The sequence below is a fragment of the Lissotriton helveticus genome, chromosome 5_1 (genome assembly GCF_964261635.1).
Source record: "Lissotriton helveticus chromosome 5_1, aLisHel1.1, whole genome shotgun sequence".
Classification (NCBI taxonomy): domain Eukaryota; kingdom Metazoa; phylum Chordata; class Amphibia; order Caudata; family Salamandridae; genus Lissotriton; species Lissotriton helveticus.
The window spans coordinates 757,682,679-757,700,257 of NC_136065.1; the positions used below are offsets into that span (position 1 = coordinate 757,682,679).

Genomic DNA, 17,579 nt, shown 5'->3' on the forward strand with positions numbered 1-17,579 from the left:
GCTGCCAAGCCACGCCCCCCCGCCCACCCCATCTTATAGAGCCGCACTCTGTCGTAGTATGTTCTGTGGAGCATATTAAATTGGATAAGGCGCAGCCTGGATTTAATTGCTACATCCCTTGGGTGCATTAACACTACGTCCCAGTCAAGGTCGTCCATTTCTCCCACCTCCGATTCCCACGTCTGCCTAAGCTTCGCCTGGTCGCCCAGCATGTTATTGGTTTGGGTTTTGTATGCGAGTGAGACTGTTTTCCCTTGAATTTGTTCTTGCAACATTCGTCCCTCCAGTGGCGCGTATTCTGGGAGCTCGGTTATTTGGATATGTCGGGCCCGCCAGGCGTGCCGCAGCTGCGCATATTTGAAGAATTGTGAGTGGTGCAAACCAAATTCCGTTTTCAATGCCATGAAGGATTTTAGAGCCCCTTTGGCGATCACATCGCCTATGGTGGAGATGTCTATGTCGTCCCATCTTTGAAAGCCTTTCAGTTTGCTCAGTTCCGTTAACCACCTGCAGTGCCATAGTGGCGTCTGCCGTGTGGGAGTCTTCCCCACCCAGTGCGCTTTGTAGCTTTATTCCACGAGTGTAGGGTAATGACCGTCGCCGGAAGAAGCGGCTCCCGTCGGTTGCCCCCATAGAGATAATACAGTAAGTTTGGGGTTGACATTTTGTCTCTTTCAAGGGCATAGGTAGGGTGATCTGCCGGGGCATGCAACCAGTCATTGATCGGGGCAAGATGTTCTGCCCAATAATAGGCTTCCAAGTTCGGAAGCGAAATCCCCCCGCTGTATTGGTGTCTCTGGAGGGTAGTTCGTGCCACTCTAGGTTGTTTACCCAACCAAAGGAAGGCCCTCAGATCCGCGTGTATTCTGGAGAGTACATTGGCTGGGAGTGGGTAGTATTCGTTCTGTACGGCATAGAGGTACTTGGGTAGGATAATCATCTTATACAAGGCCGCTCGGCCTCAAAGTGTGAGGGGGAGCTGTCTCCACCGGTCCATATCCGCAATGGAATTCAAGATAATTCGCTCCAAGTTTCGTTGGAACGACAGGGACCTGTCCAGAGATACATAGACTCCGAGATATTGGAAGCCCTCAGTCGTAGTCAACAATTGTTCTGGCAGTGCCACCCAGTCTCCCCGTCCCCCGGGGTCATAGAGGAGCGACTTGTGCCAATTGATTCGGTAGCCCGCATGCCTACCGTATTGTTCAAGTTCATGGAACAGCGCCGGCATGGTTGTCTCCGGATGTGTAATATACAACAGGATATCATCCGCATACAGGGAAATTTTCTCCTGTGCGGAGTCCATCCCAGTCTTCGTAAAGCCTCTAATGTCTGTGTTGTGCCGGATCCGAGCGGCCAATGCCTCGATGGTGAGCGCAAAGAGGAGGGGGGACAATGGGCACACCTGTTGGGTACCCCTCTGGATCGGAAAGCTTCTAGACAGTCTCCCATTCACTCTTACTCTGGCCCAAGGTTCAGTATAGAGGAGCTGTACCCATTTCTGGTACTTGGGTCCAAAGCCGAACTTAAGCAATATTCCTTCTAGGAACGGCCAGTGAACAGCATCAAAGGCCTTTTAGGCGTCAAGGGAGAGGAACCAATGGGGCTCCTCCCTGGCCCGCACCTCCTGTAACCAATTGTGTGAACGACGAAGGTTTAATCTGGTGGCCCTGTCTGGTAAGAATCCCGTCTGATCCAAATGTATAAGGTCCGGTATCACTGACCGTAGTCGTAACGCCAGTATGGTGCCCAGGAGTTTCACCTCGGTGTTAAGGAGGGAAATGGGCCGATAGGATGCGCAATCTTCCCGCGGTTTTCCCTCTTTATAAATTGGGATGATGGTCGCTGCGGCGAGGTCTGGGGGAAGTCTCCCGTCCCGGAAAGCTCCCTCAAAGTCCCTTCAGATGGCGGTTCAGGAGGTCCGCCGTGCGTTTGAAGCACTCCGCTGGGAAGCCATTAGGCCCCGGGGTCTTACCTGGGCGCAGTCTGGCCAGTGCAACAGATATGTCCTCCAAGGTGATGTCAGCCTCCAGTGCCTGAAGGGCCTCAGGAGACACAGCTGGCAGATCCACTCGCGCCAAGTATTTTAGAGCATCCTCACGCTTCCCTAGCTCCCTAGCTGCATAGAAGAGTTCATAGTGCGAGGCAAATGCCTCTGTTATTTGAACATCAGATTCAATCTTTGTCCCATCCGGTCCCCTAATGTGTTCCACCGACCTGGCCGCACGTTCCTTTTTACTCAGCCATGCCAACAATTTGCCCGACTTGTCCCCCACGTCATAGAGGTGATGGAGGGTGGCCAGGGCTTGGGTTTTAGCTTCCCCAGTCACCAGTTCTCTATAATGTTTCTGTCGGTCGAGGAGTTTCCTGAGAGTCTCAGCATTCCGTGAGGTCTGATATTCTCTCTCTAGCCCCAGAATAGACGCCTCCACGTCCGCTACCTCCAACTGGAGTTTTCTCTGTTCCTCTGCCAGCCTACTTTGTATCCTATCCCGTAGTACTGGCTTTAGCGCCTCCCAGGTCACACTCGAGTCAACCGTCCCTTCATTTTCTGCGATGTACACTGTCACATCAGCCCGTACACCACGCAAGACCGCCGCATCTTGTAGGTCCCATGCCGCTAGGCGCCAGGAAGCCCCATCCGTACTCCGTCCCCATCCTATTTTAGCCAACAGGGGGGAGTGGTCGGAGATCCCCCTCGCATCATACTCCGCAATATCGCCTACGGCCAGGTATTGTCTGGACATGAACACATAGTCCAGTCTCGAGAACACTTTATGCGCACCCGAGTAATAGGAGTAGGCCTTCTGAGTGGGGTGTAGCCACCTCCAAACATCCGTAAGTCCTATATTAGCGATCAGTTGGGACAGGGGGGACTGGGCCCCTGTTCTAGACGCGGTGCCTGACCGATCGAGCTCTAGGTCCATAACATCATTAAAGTCTCCCCCCAATATTTGGACGGATTCAGCCGTGTCTAAGAGTATGTCAGCCACTTTCCTGAGGGTGTTCGCCTGTAACTTCGGAGGCGCGTATACGGAGATGATCGTGTATGTACGTCTGTTCTGTAGTAGGGGATCTCTGTGTATAGTCATAATCTAGTGAATAGTCCCGCCCATGTGCGTGGACCCCGGAGCAATCAAAAATAATCTCTTAAAGTGTCGAAAAAATGCAGAACTGCACAGACACTTAAGAGAGAATTTAAAGACAGATAATGCAGCCTATAAAAAGCTACACTGTCCAGTACTTCAACTAGAAATTCCACCACAAAACCGCAAAGCCTGTACAGATTTCCCTTGCTTTCACAGCAAACACCCTCTGGAATGATAGAGAGGAGAACCTGGACAGACAATCCCATAGGCTGCCATTATGTGGCTCAGAACAGGATACTGTGCCTTTAAGAGAACCTTCCAGAACTTCACAGTATCCCAGAATGCACTGCAGGTCCCATTTACTTTCAGTTCTTTTTGAAGGCGTAACACGCCAGACCTGTAGCATTCCTTACATGAATATCTCTCTCCACCGGGGAGGAGGGCGGGCGCTTATGACTATAACAGAGATACCCCTACTACAGAACTGGAGATGGGGATCTCTGTGTATAGTCATGTTTACCCCCTACGGTCTTACCAGCTTGACTTCCGGCGTCATCTTGAAGTTCTTTTGGGAAACTGTTTTTTGACAAATGCATTGAGAAAAAAACTTACAAGATAACACAACAGTTTGGACGGGAACGCAGAAGCAGACACCATTCTTGTTTAAGGAACTGACACTGTCCATGTGTAGTTATTCACTCTTTCAGTGAGCGGTAGCAAAAATGCACCAGAGGGTGTGTGAAGCAGAGTCTCACAGAAAGCAATCCAGTGCCTTTGCATGCACAAGTTCTCCTGCCAGATTGGATGAAAGATGGAGAGTAAATAAGCTCTAGATTAAGAAGTGTGTCAAAGTCTAAACTTGTGCAGTGATACAGACAAAGATCAGCTTAAGATTGTGTCCGCGGGAGGTGGGGGGGCGGGCGTGGGAGGGAGGTGCAGTTCAGTTGAGGGGGAGTTGGTTGGGGGGAGGGTGGCAATCATGTACACGCAGTCACACACTTTCAGACTCCACTACAAGCTGGCATACCCGAGTCCGACCACATTCATCGTTTTGTGCACATAAATGGCGGGAGACTACGACACACGACCTAGAGACCACAGGGGTTTCAGTGTCCTGACCTGGAACGTAAACAGACTGGGCAATAAGATCAAGAGGGGCTTGGTGAACGCATACGTTAAAAGACAGAACCCAGACGTACTACTGCTGCAGGAAACTCATCTCAAAGGGACTAACTGCGCCTTTCTGGCCAGAGGCCGACAAAGTACTAGCAAATGCAGGTTACACTAGTGACTCGAGAGGGGTGGCTATCATCATAAAGAAGACCTTCCCATTCCATATCACCCGCTCGTGGATAGACCCACTGGGGACATATGTGGGGGTCAAGGGGACATGGAAGGAGTAGTTTCTGTCCTGTAACTCTAGTTCTGTAGTAGCGGTATCTCTGTTATAGTCATAATCTAGTGAATAGTCCCGCCCATGTGCGTGGACCCCGGAGCAATCAAAAATAATCTCTTAAAGTGTCGAAAAAATGCAGAACTGCACAGACACTTGAGAGAATTTAAAGACAGATAATGCAGCCTATAAAAAGCTACACTGTCCAGTACTTCAACTAGAAATTCCACCACAAAATCCACAAAACCGCAAAGCCTGTACAGATTTCCCTTGCTTTCACAGCAAACACCCTCTGGAATGATAGAGAGGAGAACCTGGACAGACAAGCCCCATAGGCTGCCATTATGTGGCTCAGAACAGGATACTGTGCCTTTAAGAGAACCTTCCAGAACTTCACAGTATCCCAGAATGCACTGCAGGTCCCATTTACTTTCAGTTCTTTTTTCCGGCTCCTGCAAGCAGGACCCTGGAGCATTGAGCTCTCCCTTTTCAAGGGTTTTTGGTGATTTTTCACTGTTCATTTCGATTTGAGTGCTTCTAAAGTACTTTAGTGCTGTTCTTTTTGGTTTTCCTCCTTTTTGATGTCAAATATGCCTGCTTTATTTGACAAATGCCCGGAGTGCTCCAGGAAGAAGGCAAAATCAGATTCCCATGAGGTGTGTATCCTCTGCCTTCCCTCTTCCCACATCCCGGAGGAGTGTGAGATTTGTCAAGGCTTCTCTAGCAGGACCCTGAAGGAAAGACAGAAGATCAGGCTTCAGGGCCTCGAGGAAAGAAGGCTGAAGGCGCAAGGTGGGTCTGGAGGTGCTTTTTCTGCCCATGCTGAGGCCTCTGGGGGGCTCCCCAGGGGCAGGAAGACCAGCAAACGTTCCCATTCTCCGTCTGGGTCGGTTGCACTGACCACGACGTAGAGAGGGATGACTACGGTCTGTTCCCCGTCTCCCCAGGGCTCTGGGTCGAAGCGACGTCGACGGTCGACGTCGAGGGAGTTACACAGGCCGCCGTCGAAGTCTCCTTTGACGATTTCGTCGACGTCGAGTGATCGACGCGACGGGCCCGGCGCTCGCCGTCGAAGCGACTTCGCCGTCAGCGAAGAGGAAACGATCGTCGTCGAGGGGATCCTCGTCGTCGAGTCCGCCGTCGAGGCGGAAGAGGTCGCCGTCGAGGCGGAAGACGCCGTCGAGGCGGTCGAGGTTGAGGCGCAAGAGGTTGTCGTCGAGACGCAAGAGGTCGTTGTCGAGACGGACGAGGTCGCCGTCGAGGCGGGCGAGGTCGCCGTCGAGGCATGGAAGACGGTCGACGCCGAGGAAAGGGCGCTCGACGTCGAGGGGCCTGCGCTCGCCGTCTGGTCACCGTTCTTCGACGTCGAGGAAACGTGGTGAGAGGCCTGATGCTGTGGGAGGCTCTCCACAGTCCAGATCTGGAAAGGAAGGCGGATCACCGGGATCGGTGTACTCCGAGGTGTATACTCCATCACATAAGCATGTTACGCCTCGGCCTCCGTTGCCGAGGGGTCTCCCTCCGAGGGCTCCGACCCTTCCTTCGTTGCCTCCTCTGCCTCCACCGCCTCCACCGGTGCCTCGGCCTCAGGTGCCAGATAGGCCGCCCCCGGTTCCACCGAGATCTGTCTCGTTGCCCAGGCTTCCGACCCCTCCCAAAGGGACTCCTAAGCCGCAGGCCCCGTCCAAACCCAGGACGCCCGCCCCGGGGAATCCGGCAGAGCGTCCCAGACCTAGGAAATCGCGGTCACGCTCCGGACGGAGAGGAAGATCGAGGAGTAGGCACAGGTCCTCCACTAGATCTAGGCATCGCCATAGGAGGCGAGGATCCAGGTCCCGTACGGACTCCTCTAGGACTCGCTCCTATTCACCAACCTTATCGGACTCTCCGGAGACAAGGGTGTCTCCGGTAGACGACATCAGCACGTTCCAGGAGGTTCTCCTGAGGGGGGCTACGAAATTGGGCATCACGGTGACGGCTCCTACACCTACGACGTCCGTGATATTCGAGACACTTAACAAGAAGCATCTGTCTCGCCCTCTGCTGCCATTGGTGCCAGGGCTGGTCGAACCTGCGGAGGAGCTGTTCCTTACGCCTGCAGTGGTGAAGGCCGCTCCCTCCCGACTTCTGAAGAAGTACAGAGCGCCGGATTCGGTCTTCCTGCGGATGGACCCAGTACCCGACTCCGTGATAGTGACGGCGGCCAGGAAGTTACACTCTACCTTCCCGTCCTCCACCGTGCCGCCAGATAAAGAAAGCCGATGGATTGATTCGGCTGGAAGGAAGGCTTGTGGAACGTCTTCCACCACCATGAAAGCCTCCAGCGATTCGGCATTGCTGGGGCGGTACGGCCATGCCCTGTGGGACTCCCTAGAACAGTTCACGGAACTTCTGCCACAAGACAAGAGGGAGGACTTCCTAGAAATACTTAAGGAAGGGATGCTCGTTTCAAACCAGGTCATCAGCGCCGCTGCGGATATCTCGCTGTTGGCGGCCCATGGCTACTGTCACGGGATCAACCAGCGCCGCCATGCTTTGCTCAGGCTGACGTCACTCAAGCCGGAGGCACAGCAGCGGGTGGCCAATCTGCCCTTTTTCGGAGAAACACTGTTCAGAAAACATGACGATGATGAGATGGCCCGCATGAAGGCGGAGGCGGAGACTCTGGCGGCTGTGGGCTTGGAGAAGCCCAAAGAAAAGAAGTCCTACCGCCCGTTCCAGAGACGGTTCGGTGCACAGGGAAAAGGACGAGGACAGTCTTCGGGACAGCATCAGCAGCAGCAACAACAGCAGCAGTTCCGGAGACCCTTCCAGAAGCGCCAGAAGGGTAGAGGTGGACAACAGTCCTCTACTGTGAACAAAGGCCCGGCCGGGTCTCGACCCTGAGCGGTTACTTCCCCTTCATCCGTTACCCGCTCCGGTGGGGGGAAGCGTTCAATTTTTTCTGGCAGAGTGGTGAAAAATTACTCAGGACAAGTGAGTGCTGAATATTGTTTGCAATGGCTACAGTCTTCGGTTCACCAGCCCTCCTCCGTCGATTCCTCCGGTCAGCTCGCAGTATCAACTGCGCGAGCTCCAGGCGGAGGCCGATATCCTGTTAAGGAAAAGGGCGATAGAAGACGTACCTCTGTCTCAAAGATGAAGAGGTCTGTACTCCCGGTTTTTTCTGGTCCGCAAGAAGGACAAGAACGAGTTCAGGCCCATTCTGGACTTGCGACAGGCAAACAAGTGGATTCGCAGAGAAAAGTTTTGCATGCTGTCGTTGCATCAGATTTATCCTCAGTTGCAACAGGGAGACTGGCTATGTGCAATAGACCTACATGATGCGTACTTCCATGTGCCCATTGCACACAAACACAGGAAGTTCCTGCGATTTCAAGTCGCACCAATCACTATCAATACACGGTACTTCCATTCGGGCTGAAGTCTGCGCCCAGGACTTTCTCGAAGTGCATGGCAGTGGTAACGGCACACCTGCGGAAGAACAAGGTGTTTGTCTACCCGTACCTGGACGATTGGTTAATCAAGGCCTCCTCCTTCTCGGAAGCTCAAGCGCACTTCCAGAAGACGTGCGTTCTATTGAACAAGCTGGGGTTGCACATCAACATGTCCAAGTCTGTCCCGACTCCGGTCCATTGCATTCAGTACTTGGGAGCCACCATCGATACGATGTCAGCAAGCGTGTCTCCTTCGGAGGAGCGATGATTATCACTCCTTCGGAAGGCTCAGGATCTTATGACCACTCCATCTACGACCGTGAGGACGGTGTCTTCTCTACTGGGGTCGATGGCCTCTTGTATCTTCCCGACGCCACATGCGCGGCTGCACATGAGACCGCTGCAGGAGTGCTTGGAAGATCAGTGGGACCAGAGGAGAGGTTCTTGGGACGACTAGATACGACTGTCTCTGCATGCTCTTCAGTCTCTGAAGTGGTGGTGTTCAGCGGAGAATCTCCTCAGAGGGGTTCCCTTCCACAAGGACATTCCCACTCAGACTCTCGTGACGGATGCTTCTCTCCAGGGATGGGGAGCGCACTCCGGAGACTTACAGATTCAAGGGACGTGGTCCCAGACGGAGTCCACGTACCACATCAATTTCCTGGAACTCAGAGCTGTTCACTTGGCACTGAAGGCTTTTCACCCGTCCTGACGGACAATACGACCACAATGTATTACCTCAACAAGCAGGGGGGCTCGAGATCACGCACCCTGTCACAGGAGGTGCAGGCGATCTGGCACTGGCTTCTGACCCGAGGACTGACGATAACGGCCACCCATCTGCCAGGTGTGCAGAATGTTCAGGCAGACGCACTGAGCAGACTGATTCAGGAAAACCACGAATGGGTCATAAATGACAAAGTAATGGGAGAAGTCTTCGCAAGGTGGGGAACTCCAGATGTAGATCTGTTCGCCACCGCAGAAAACAGCAAATGCCGAGACTTCGCCTCCAGGTATTACCAGCCAGGGACGCTGGGGAATGCGTTATGGATCAACTGGTCGAACAGCTTTCTGTACTCTTTTCCACCCATTCCCCTGATTCCGACGGTTCTCATCAAGCTGTCCCAGTCCAGGGCACGGATGATACTGATTGCCCCGGAATGGCCCAGACACTGGTGGTTCACGGACCTGCTTCACCGGTCTCTCCTTCCTCATATGCGGCTGCCGTGCAGGCCGGACCTTCTCATGAAGTTCGGGGGGTGGATGTTGCACCTCAACCTCTCGTCTTTGAGTTTGGCGGCATGGCTCCTGAGATAGTGCAATATGGCCATCTGAATCTCCCAGAAGATTGCATGGACATACTGAAGGAGGCTAAGCGACCTTCCGCTAGGACTTCTTATGCTTACAAGTGGAAGAGGTTTTGTATCTGGTGCAAGTCCAAGAACTATGATCCTACGACATGCAAGGAGGATGTCATCCTTCCATATCTACTACATCTGGCGCAGTCTGGCCTTAATGTCCATTCCATTAAGGTTCATCTGGCTGCATTGACTGCCTACAGGAAATGCCCGTCACAGACTTCCTTCTTCCAGAACCCGGTGATCAAAGATTTTCTGGAAGGCTTGAAGAAAGTATTCCCTCCTGTCAGGCTTCCCTCGCCTTCATGGGAATTGAATGTGGTGCTGTCCAGATTGATGAAGGAGCCTTTTGAACCTATTCATAAGGCTTCGTTGCAGCACCTGTCCTGGAAGGCGGCGTTCCTTGTGGCCATTACATCGGCCCGCAGGGTGAGTGAAATTCAGGCGTTGTGTTGCCAAGAACCTTATACTGTATTTCATGCTGCTAAGGTTGTTATGCGTACTCACCCTAAATTTCTTCCCAAGGTTGTTTCTGATTTTCATGTCAACCACACTATAACTTTGCCTACGTTTTTTCAGAATCCTTCATCTCCAGCGGAAAGGTCTTTACATTCCCTGGATGTTAGGAGGGTGTTGAAATTTTATCTGGATAAAACCAAAGATATTCGTAGGTCAGACCAATTGTTTATCAATTATGGATCAGTCAGGACGGGTCTTGCTACCTCTAAACAGTCCATCTCGAGGTGGATTGTGTCCTGCATACAGTTGTGTTACCAAAAGGCTAATAAGACCTTGGGGGGCAAACCTAAGGCTCATTCCACCAGGGGCAAAGTTGCCACGATGGCTTTGCTTCGTAATGTTCCCATTGCAGAAATGTGCAAGGCGGCCACTTGGAAGTCGGTCCATACCTTTGCTAAACATTACTGCCTGGACATTGATGCCAGGGCAGACGCTCAGGTTGGGCAGGCTTGGCTGCGAAATCTGTTCGCACAATAGTGGTGTTATTTCTCGTTTCTCCACCGCCGCTTTGGTGTGGGGATGGGCATGCCATTCTATTCACTAGATTATGACTATACACAGAGATCCCCTACTACAGAAGGAGTAGTTTCTGTCCTGTAACTCCAGTTCTGTAGTAGGGGTATCTCTGTTATAGTCATAAGCGCCCACCCTCCTCCCCGGTGGAGAGAGATATTCATGTACGGAATGCTACAGGTCTGGCGTGTTACGCCTTCAAAAAGAACTGAATGTAAATGGGACCTGCAGTGCATTCTGGGATACTGTGAAGTTCTGGAAGGTTCTCTTAAAGGCACAGTATCCTGTTCTGAGCCACATAATGGCAGCCTATGGGGCTTGTCTGTCCAGGTTCTCCTCTCTATCATTCCAGAGGGTGTTTGCTGTGAAAGCAAGGGAAATCTGTACAGGCTTTGCTGTTTTGTGGATTTTGTGGTGGAATTTCTAGTTGAAGTACTGGACAGTGTAGCTTTTTATAGGCTGCATTATCTGTCTTTAAATTCTCTCTTAAGTGTCTGTGCAGTTCTGCATTTTTTCGACACTTTAAGAGATTATTTTTGATTGCTCCGGGGTCCAAGCACATGGGCGGGACTATTCACTAGATTATGACTAGAACAGAGATACCCCTACTACAGAACTGGAGTTACAGGACAGAAACTACTCCTTCCATGTCCCCTTGACCCCCACATATGTCCCCAGTGGGTCTATCCACGAGCGGGTGATATGGAATGGGAAGGTCTTCTTTATGATGATAGCCACCCCTCTCGAGTCAGTAGTGTAACCTGCATTTGCTAGTACTGTGTCGGCCTCTAGCCAGAAAGGCGCAGTTAGTCCCTTTGAGATGAGTTTCCTGCAGCAGTAGTACGTCTGGGTTCTGTCTTTTAACGTATGCGTTCACCAAGCCCCTCTTGATCTTATTGCCCAGTCCGTTTACGTTCCAGGTCAGGACACTGAAACCCCTGTGGTCTCTAGGTCGTGTGTCGTAGTCTCCCGCCATTTATGTGCACAAAACGATGAATGTGGTCGGACTCGGGTATGCCAGCGTGTAGTGGAGTCTGAAAGTGTGTGACTGCGTGTACATGATTGCCACCCTCCCCCCAACCAACTCCCCCTCAACTGAACTGCACCTCCCTCCCACGCCCGCCCCCCCACCTCCCGCGGACACAATCTTAAGCTGATCTTTGTCTGTATCACTACACAAGTTTAGACTTTGACACACTTCTTAATCTAGAGCTTATTTACTCTCCATCTTTCATCCAATCTGGCAGGAGAACTTGTGCATGCAAAGGCACTGGATTGCTTTCTGTGAGACTCTGCTTCACACACCCTCTGGTGCATTTTTGCTACCGCTCACTGAAAGAGTGAATAACTACACATGGACAGTGTCAGTTCCTTAAACAAGAATGGTGTCTGCTTCTGCGTTCCCGTCCAAACTGTTGTGTTATCTTGTACGTTTTTTTCTCAATGCATTTGTCAAAAAGCAGTTTCCCAAAAGAACTTTTTTAATTTTCGAGATGACGCCGGAAGTCACAATGATGCTGGTACTCGCAATAGCATGTGACTACCAAATAAATACTTTTTTCATTGGTTTAGACCGTTTCTTTTATGAACGGAAGTACACACCCATATCACCCTTTTTGAACTTTCCAGGTACTAGTTAGTTTAAGTTGTTCAAGAGCAGGAGGTCCCCGCTGCACAAGAAGAGTCTTCCAATGAAGAACCACAATTGAATAAACAAAGCATAGCTGGAGATTTTTTCATTATTCCATCTGGTGAATTGAAGACCAATGCCAAATTGGTGAGGCGCAGAATTTGTAAGAATACATTATCTCGAGGCACAACAAAAAATATTCATGTGGTACAATAAGTATCTTATACTACTTGAAAACATACCACTAGAAGCAACTTAAAATTGCAGAGAGAGAAAGAAGGAAAGGTATCATCAGCTTCCAGATCTTTGGCCCCTGATCCTGGTAACAAAGTTCCACCTGAAGTGGATAGAAGAAGCAGTGAAATGTCACTGGAACTAAAACGTTTTGCTACCTTCTGCTTGGACTGTAACCCCATCGTAGCCCCCATCGTAGCAGCCGGGAGGAGCAGTCTCTGTATGTAATTTTACCAAATGTGAAAAACTAGAATTGTGATTTTTTTTTTTTTTTGCTTTGTTGCAGCACTTCAACCACTATTTTGTAGTCAGTGCTCACAAATGCTATTTTCGTTGTCCTTATATTTTTTTAAAAGTAAAAACAAAATGGTTTCGGGAAAAAACAGAACCGCCTTTTCTGATTAAAAAAAAAATAGGATGAATGAATAGGTGCATGAGCGGTGTATGGGTGATTGAATGAGTGTATACGTAGTTTGTGAATGTTGGAATGATTGCAAGAGTGCTGTCTGGGTGATTCTGTGAGTACATCGGTAGTGCCTGGGTGATTGAATGAGTGTTGGCAGGATGACATTAGAAACTCCTCTGTGGAAATTGTGCCGGATGTAGGGTGGAAGTGGGAGCTGCTGGAATTTCCAAACCTGGGGATGTCTGGAAAAGTGACTAGTTGCTCCCCTTTGTTCCCTTGCAGTGTGAGTACATGGATTGGTATATGGGGGACGGAAAGGGTGGTGTATCGGGCGAGTGCTTACCTGTGCAAATTTGATAGAATATGGGGTCCATGGATGGAAGCAAAAGATTTGTTGGGGTGAAGGAGTAGGGTTGGTAATGCAATAGAGGACCAGGGGAGGCCCTAACTGAGGTGGGACGTCGAGTGGGATGAAAAAACATTATATACTCAATTGCAGCAGACGTTGGCCTGACCTGGGACTACTGTGAGGAAAATAAATATATTTGTTAATGTATGCTTGATAACATGCCTCTTATTATTTTTGTTTGGGTGAGTTTGTTCTGTTGTCTCTCGTCACATGAAACTCCATACAAATATGTTCAAAAACGTTTTATGGAAAACGGATCCTTCTGCGAAAACTGCAAAAACCTGCGCTAAAAATGCTTTGAAACTGCTGTGCCTCTTCTTTAAAGTTGGGAAGATTTTGATTCTAGCACTGCAAAACGTTAGTTGATGCCATTTTTAGAAAAAATAAACCTACAGTTTGTTCCACAGCACTTTTTACCATTGTCCCAAAATACTGAGAAAATACCTATAGTTTGGCTTTTTTCTTACTGCCTTATAGGTAAAAACCTCAGTCCAGGAGTACCTTTAGAAAACCCAAGGAAATTTGAAAAAACGACCCGACTTTGTTGTGGATACTTTCTGTGGGGGATAAAAGTAATGAAAGTGTGAAGTACCTCAGATGTCAAAGAAAAGAGCTTGACACTTTTCCTTATAATGTGGCTGCTCTAGAAAGAGAGTACAAGTTGAAGCTTCTACAATTAGTTTTTAGTCTGTCTACTAAAATAAAGTTTTATATGATAGAGTGGAGTTTCTCTTGATTCTTAAATAGTCTATCATGGAAAGAGTAATTGGGCAAAATACTTTGCTTTGAAATTCAAATGGAGCTAACCGAGAATGCCTCCTGAATGCACACTTTATTTTATTTTTATTGCAGGTTTCTCCACCACCCATCATTCAACCACAGGAAGTTTTTCTGCAACAGAGGCTGGTCCATGCCAATCATACCCATCCAACCACGGTCTTTCTTCAGTAAATTTCTCTCATGGAACGCCACTGATGAGCATGCCCCATGGTCCTCTACCTACACAACCTACATTTAGCAAGATGCCGGTCCCCCAAATTCAAACAACTCCACAGGTCTCTGAATATGTTATACAATCATCTTCCACAAGATTTCCTCCTTCCAATTTTCCACTTGCATCTGGTGCACTTCAAAACACATCCATGCAGGGACCTCCATTATCTGGACAAGCACAAGTGGTTTCTAACCATGTTTCCCCTCCGCCAGCACAACTGCGTTTGGTTGCGTTTCCACCTGACCATCCGCAGCAGTCGGACATTCAGGGATCACACTCTTCTCAGATGCGTCCAGGTCATCAAGAATCTCATCCTACAATGCAGCCAGCTCTTCAAGGATCACACTCTTCTCAGATTCAACAAGGCTTCCAAGGATCCCACCTTCCTCAGAATCAACACAGCCTTCATGTCTCACACCCCCCAGTACAGCCAGGGCTTCAAACCTCACACCCTACTCATATTCAAACAGGTCTTCATGGTCCACATCCTCCTCAAATACAACAGGGTCTTCAAGGTCCACAACTTACAGTGCAGCAAGGACTTCAAGAATCACACTCCTCAATGCAGCCAGGTATTCAAGACTCTCACCCACCTAACATGCAGCCAGAATTTCAAGAACCACACCCTTCTCTGATGCAGCCAGGCCTTCAAGGACCTCACTCTGCTCAAATGCAGTCAGGGCATCCTGGATTCCCACTTCAACAGAACGGTGAGTTCTTTGTGTAAAGCGAAAGTCGAGATTCACTACTACTTTTAGTTATTAAATGAGCTAGTACATTGTTTGATGTTTTGAAAGAATAGGTAAAACTCTCACGTGGTATTATTTGAAATTGTTTGAGCTTAAGAAAAGCAGTTCTATAAATTTAGCTAGCAAAACTTCTATTTTCAACAGGTGGTGTTTTAAATTGATGATCATCACAGATTGGTTATTTTTTTTTATGTTAACAGATTTATTCTGCAGCCTTTATTGCCCAACTGTCTAGACAGGGTTTTTTTTTTCCCAAGACCTTTATTGCACATTCTCAATTTGACACAGCATAGAGCCTACAACCCCGAGGGCCGGCTGCGGTACATATAGGTATTGAGCAAGATTCCCAGAATAACACAGCCATTCAGCCGACATCCCGGAGGTTCGGCGGCGTGGTAGCAAGGTGTGCATAGTGTAGTCAAAGCCTTGTATCGGATAATCCATAGGTCTATGGTATTTCCATTTTAAACAAACATAACTAGTCGAAGCAGAGGAAACATTTATGTGAACAATTGCAGCCAGCATTCTTCGCCACAGAGCACGCACGGCACGGCAGCAATCATACCCACACTCACCGAGGGATGACCTGCCTGGTCATAGCCATATCCGCCGTTGGGGAAGTACACAATTTGCCCCTATAGGCATTCCATCGACCCCACTTCTTATCCCAGACTCCAGGACAACCCCTAGTTTTGTAAACTGATTTTTCCGACCGCATGCACCCATCCATTGCAGCCACCCATCTAATCAGGAGCGGTTTGTGTGGTGAACCCCATTGCATGGCTATCTCACGCTTTATTAGGAGGAAGCTTAGGTCCGCCCAGCGCTGTTCTATCGCAGTTAGGTCTGTGGGGTCCCATATATTAAGAAGCGCGCATTTGGGAGTCAGAGGAACCGGTTTCCCTAGGGCATCAGTCATTTTCAGGACAGCGCGATTCCAAAGGTCTTTGACTGCCGGGCATTCCCACAGGATATGATAGAAAGGGCCCGTTGAGCCACATTGACGGAGGCAAAGGTCAGATGGGCGTTGGCCTATTTTGGCTAAGAGGGGACCCGACATGTATGTCCTGTGTAATATTTTCAACTGTATCAACTGGAATCTATGATTGATGGCTGATTCGCGCGGGGACATCAGTGCTGACTGCCATTCTGCATCCTCCATATTGCCAACGTCAGTCTGCCATTTAACCTGCAGGAGGTGAAAAGAATTTGGCATATTGTTGCACAATTTACGGTATGTGTAAGAGATCGCCTTAGCTTGAAGGGGTTCGGACAAGAGTCTGTCCTCGAGGGGCGATGACTGCGGGAGGGAGGCGAGATCTGGGATGTTGGCGAGTATGGCGTGTTTAATTTGGAGGTATCGGAAGGTCTCGGAATTTGCCAGATTGTATGTGTTTTGGAGTTCTTCGAATGACAGTAGTTTGCCCTTGTGGAGCAAGTCGCCAATAGTGGATATGCCTATTGTGTCCCATTTATCGAAGCCACTACAATGACAAAGGGTGCCTAGTCTGTACGAGGTCCAGAGTGGGGTGGGCAGTGTGAGGGTATTGGCCCACCCGAGTCGCTTGTTTGCGCGGTGCCATATTGACAGTGTGTGGGACATTGGGCCAATGTAACGAGTGCAGGAGTGTTTGCCGTAGAGAGCTTCGAGGTATCCGCCACAGCTTGTCTGGTATTTCTCCAAATGGAAGGCAGGGTTTGTGTGTGTGCCGTCGATCCACGAGTTGGTGGCGACCAATTGGGTTGCCCAATAATAGAGACGGATGTTCGGGAGGGCGATACCCCCGTCATACCATCCTTGCGTGAGAGAGATGAGGGCAATGCGGGGGGAGCCGCCATCCCATAGAAGGAGGCGGAGGTCTCCTTCGATTAAGTTAAAGTAGGAGTCTGGTATGGGGAACAAACAATTTTGTAGGGCTTAGAGGAACCGAGGGAGTGCAAGCATTTTAAAGAGGGCAGCTCTGCCGGGTAGAGAAAGGGGAAGCGACCTCCAGTGTGAGACGTCTGTATGGAGTTTCTGGAGTGGGCCTTTAAGGTTGCGGTCATGGAACAGGTGGGGGTCCGGGGTAACAAAAATCCCCAAATATTTAAAACCGTCTTGGGCAATTGTGGCTGAGAAGCCTCGCGGGAGAGGTGGGGGTGGACCATGGAGAACATATAGCACTGACTTCGACCAATTAATGGAGAAGCCCGAGTATTTGCCAAAGTTAGTAATCACGTGTAGCAGGCTGTTAAGGGAGGATCTGGGGGAGGAGAGATATATTAGGATGTCGTCTGCGTACAGCGAGATCTTATCGACTGTGTCAGTATTCCATCGGAGGCCTCGAATGGAATTATCGGTTCTAATCCAGTGGGCTAGGGGCTCCAGAGTGAGGGTAAATAACAGGGGGGACAGCGGGCACCCTTGGCTTGTACCCCTATGAAGGGGAAAACGCCTGGATGTATGTCCGTTGACATAGACCTGCCCCCAGAGATCGGTGTAGAGTAGTCGAACCCAGCGTATAAATCTGGGGCCAAAGCCAAAACGAAGGAGTACTTCAAAGAGGTAGGACCATTCGATAGAATCGAAGGCCAGTGTTGCGTCGAGGGAAAGGATAGCTGCGTCTTCCCGGAGGTACGGTATCCTACTCATGACATTATGGACATGGCGAAGATTGAGCACAGTGTTGCGACCCGGCAAGAAGCCCGACTGGTCTTCGTGTATCAGGGCGGGGAGAACGGTCATGAGTCTAGTGGCAAGGAGCTTGGCAAGGACTTTTACTTCAGCGTTAATGAGAGAGATAGGTCGATAAGAGCTGCAGTCAGCAGCTGGCTTATTGGGCTTACGGATAACCACGATCGAAGCCAA

At 49.8% G+C, this 17,579-nt stretch overlaps 1 protein-coding gene across 8 annotated transcripts in view; it reads left to right on the plus strand.

The window, feature by feature from the left end:
• SEC24C (SEC24 homolog C, COPII component) overlaps window positions 1-17,579 on the plus strand; it is a 1,539,459-nt gene that overhangs the window by 227,660 nt on the left and 1,294,220 nt on the right. For all 8 annotated transcript variants that reach the window (XM_078643234.1, XM_078643230.1, XM_078643232.1 and 5 more), the window contains exon 5: window positions 13,841-14,692. In XM_078643234.1, the coding sequence (XP_078499360.1) occupies window positions 13,841-14,692 (852 nt within the window). The remainder of the gene's footprint in view (window positions 1-13,840; window positions 14,693-17,579) is intronic.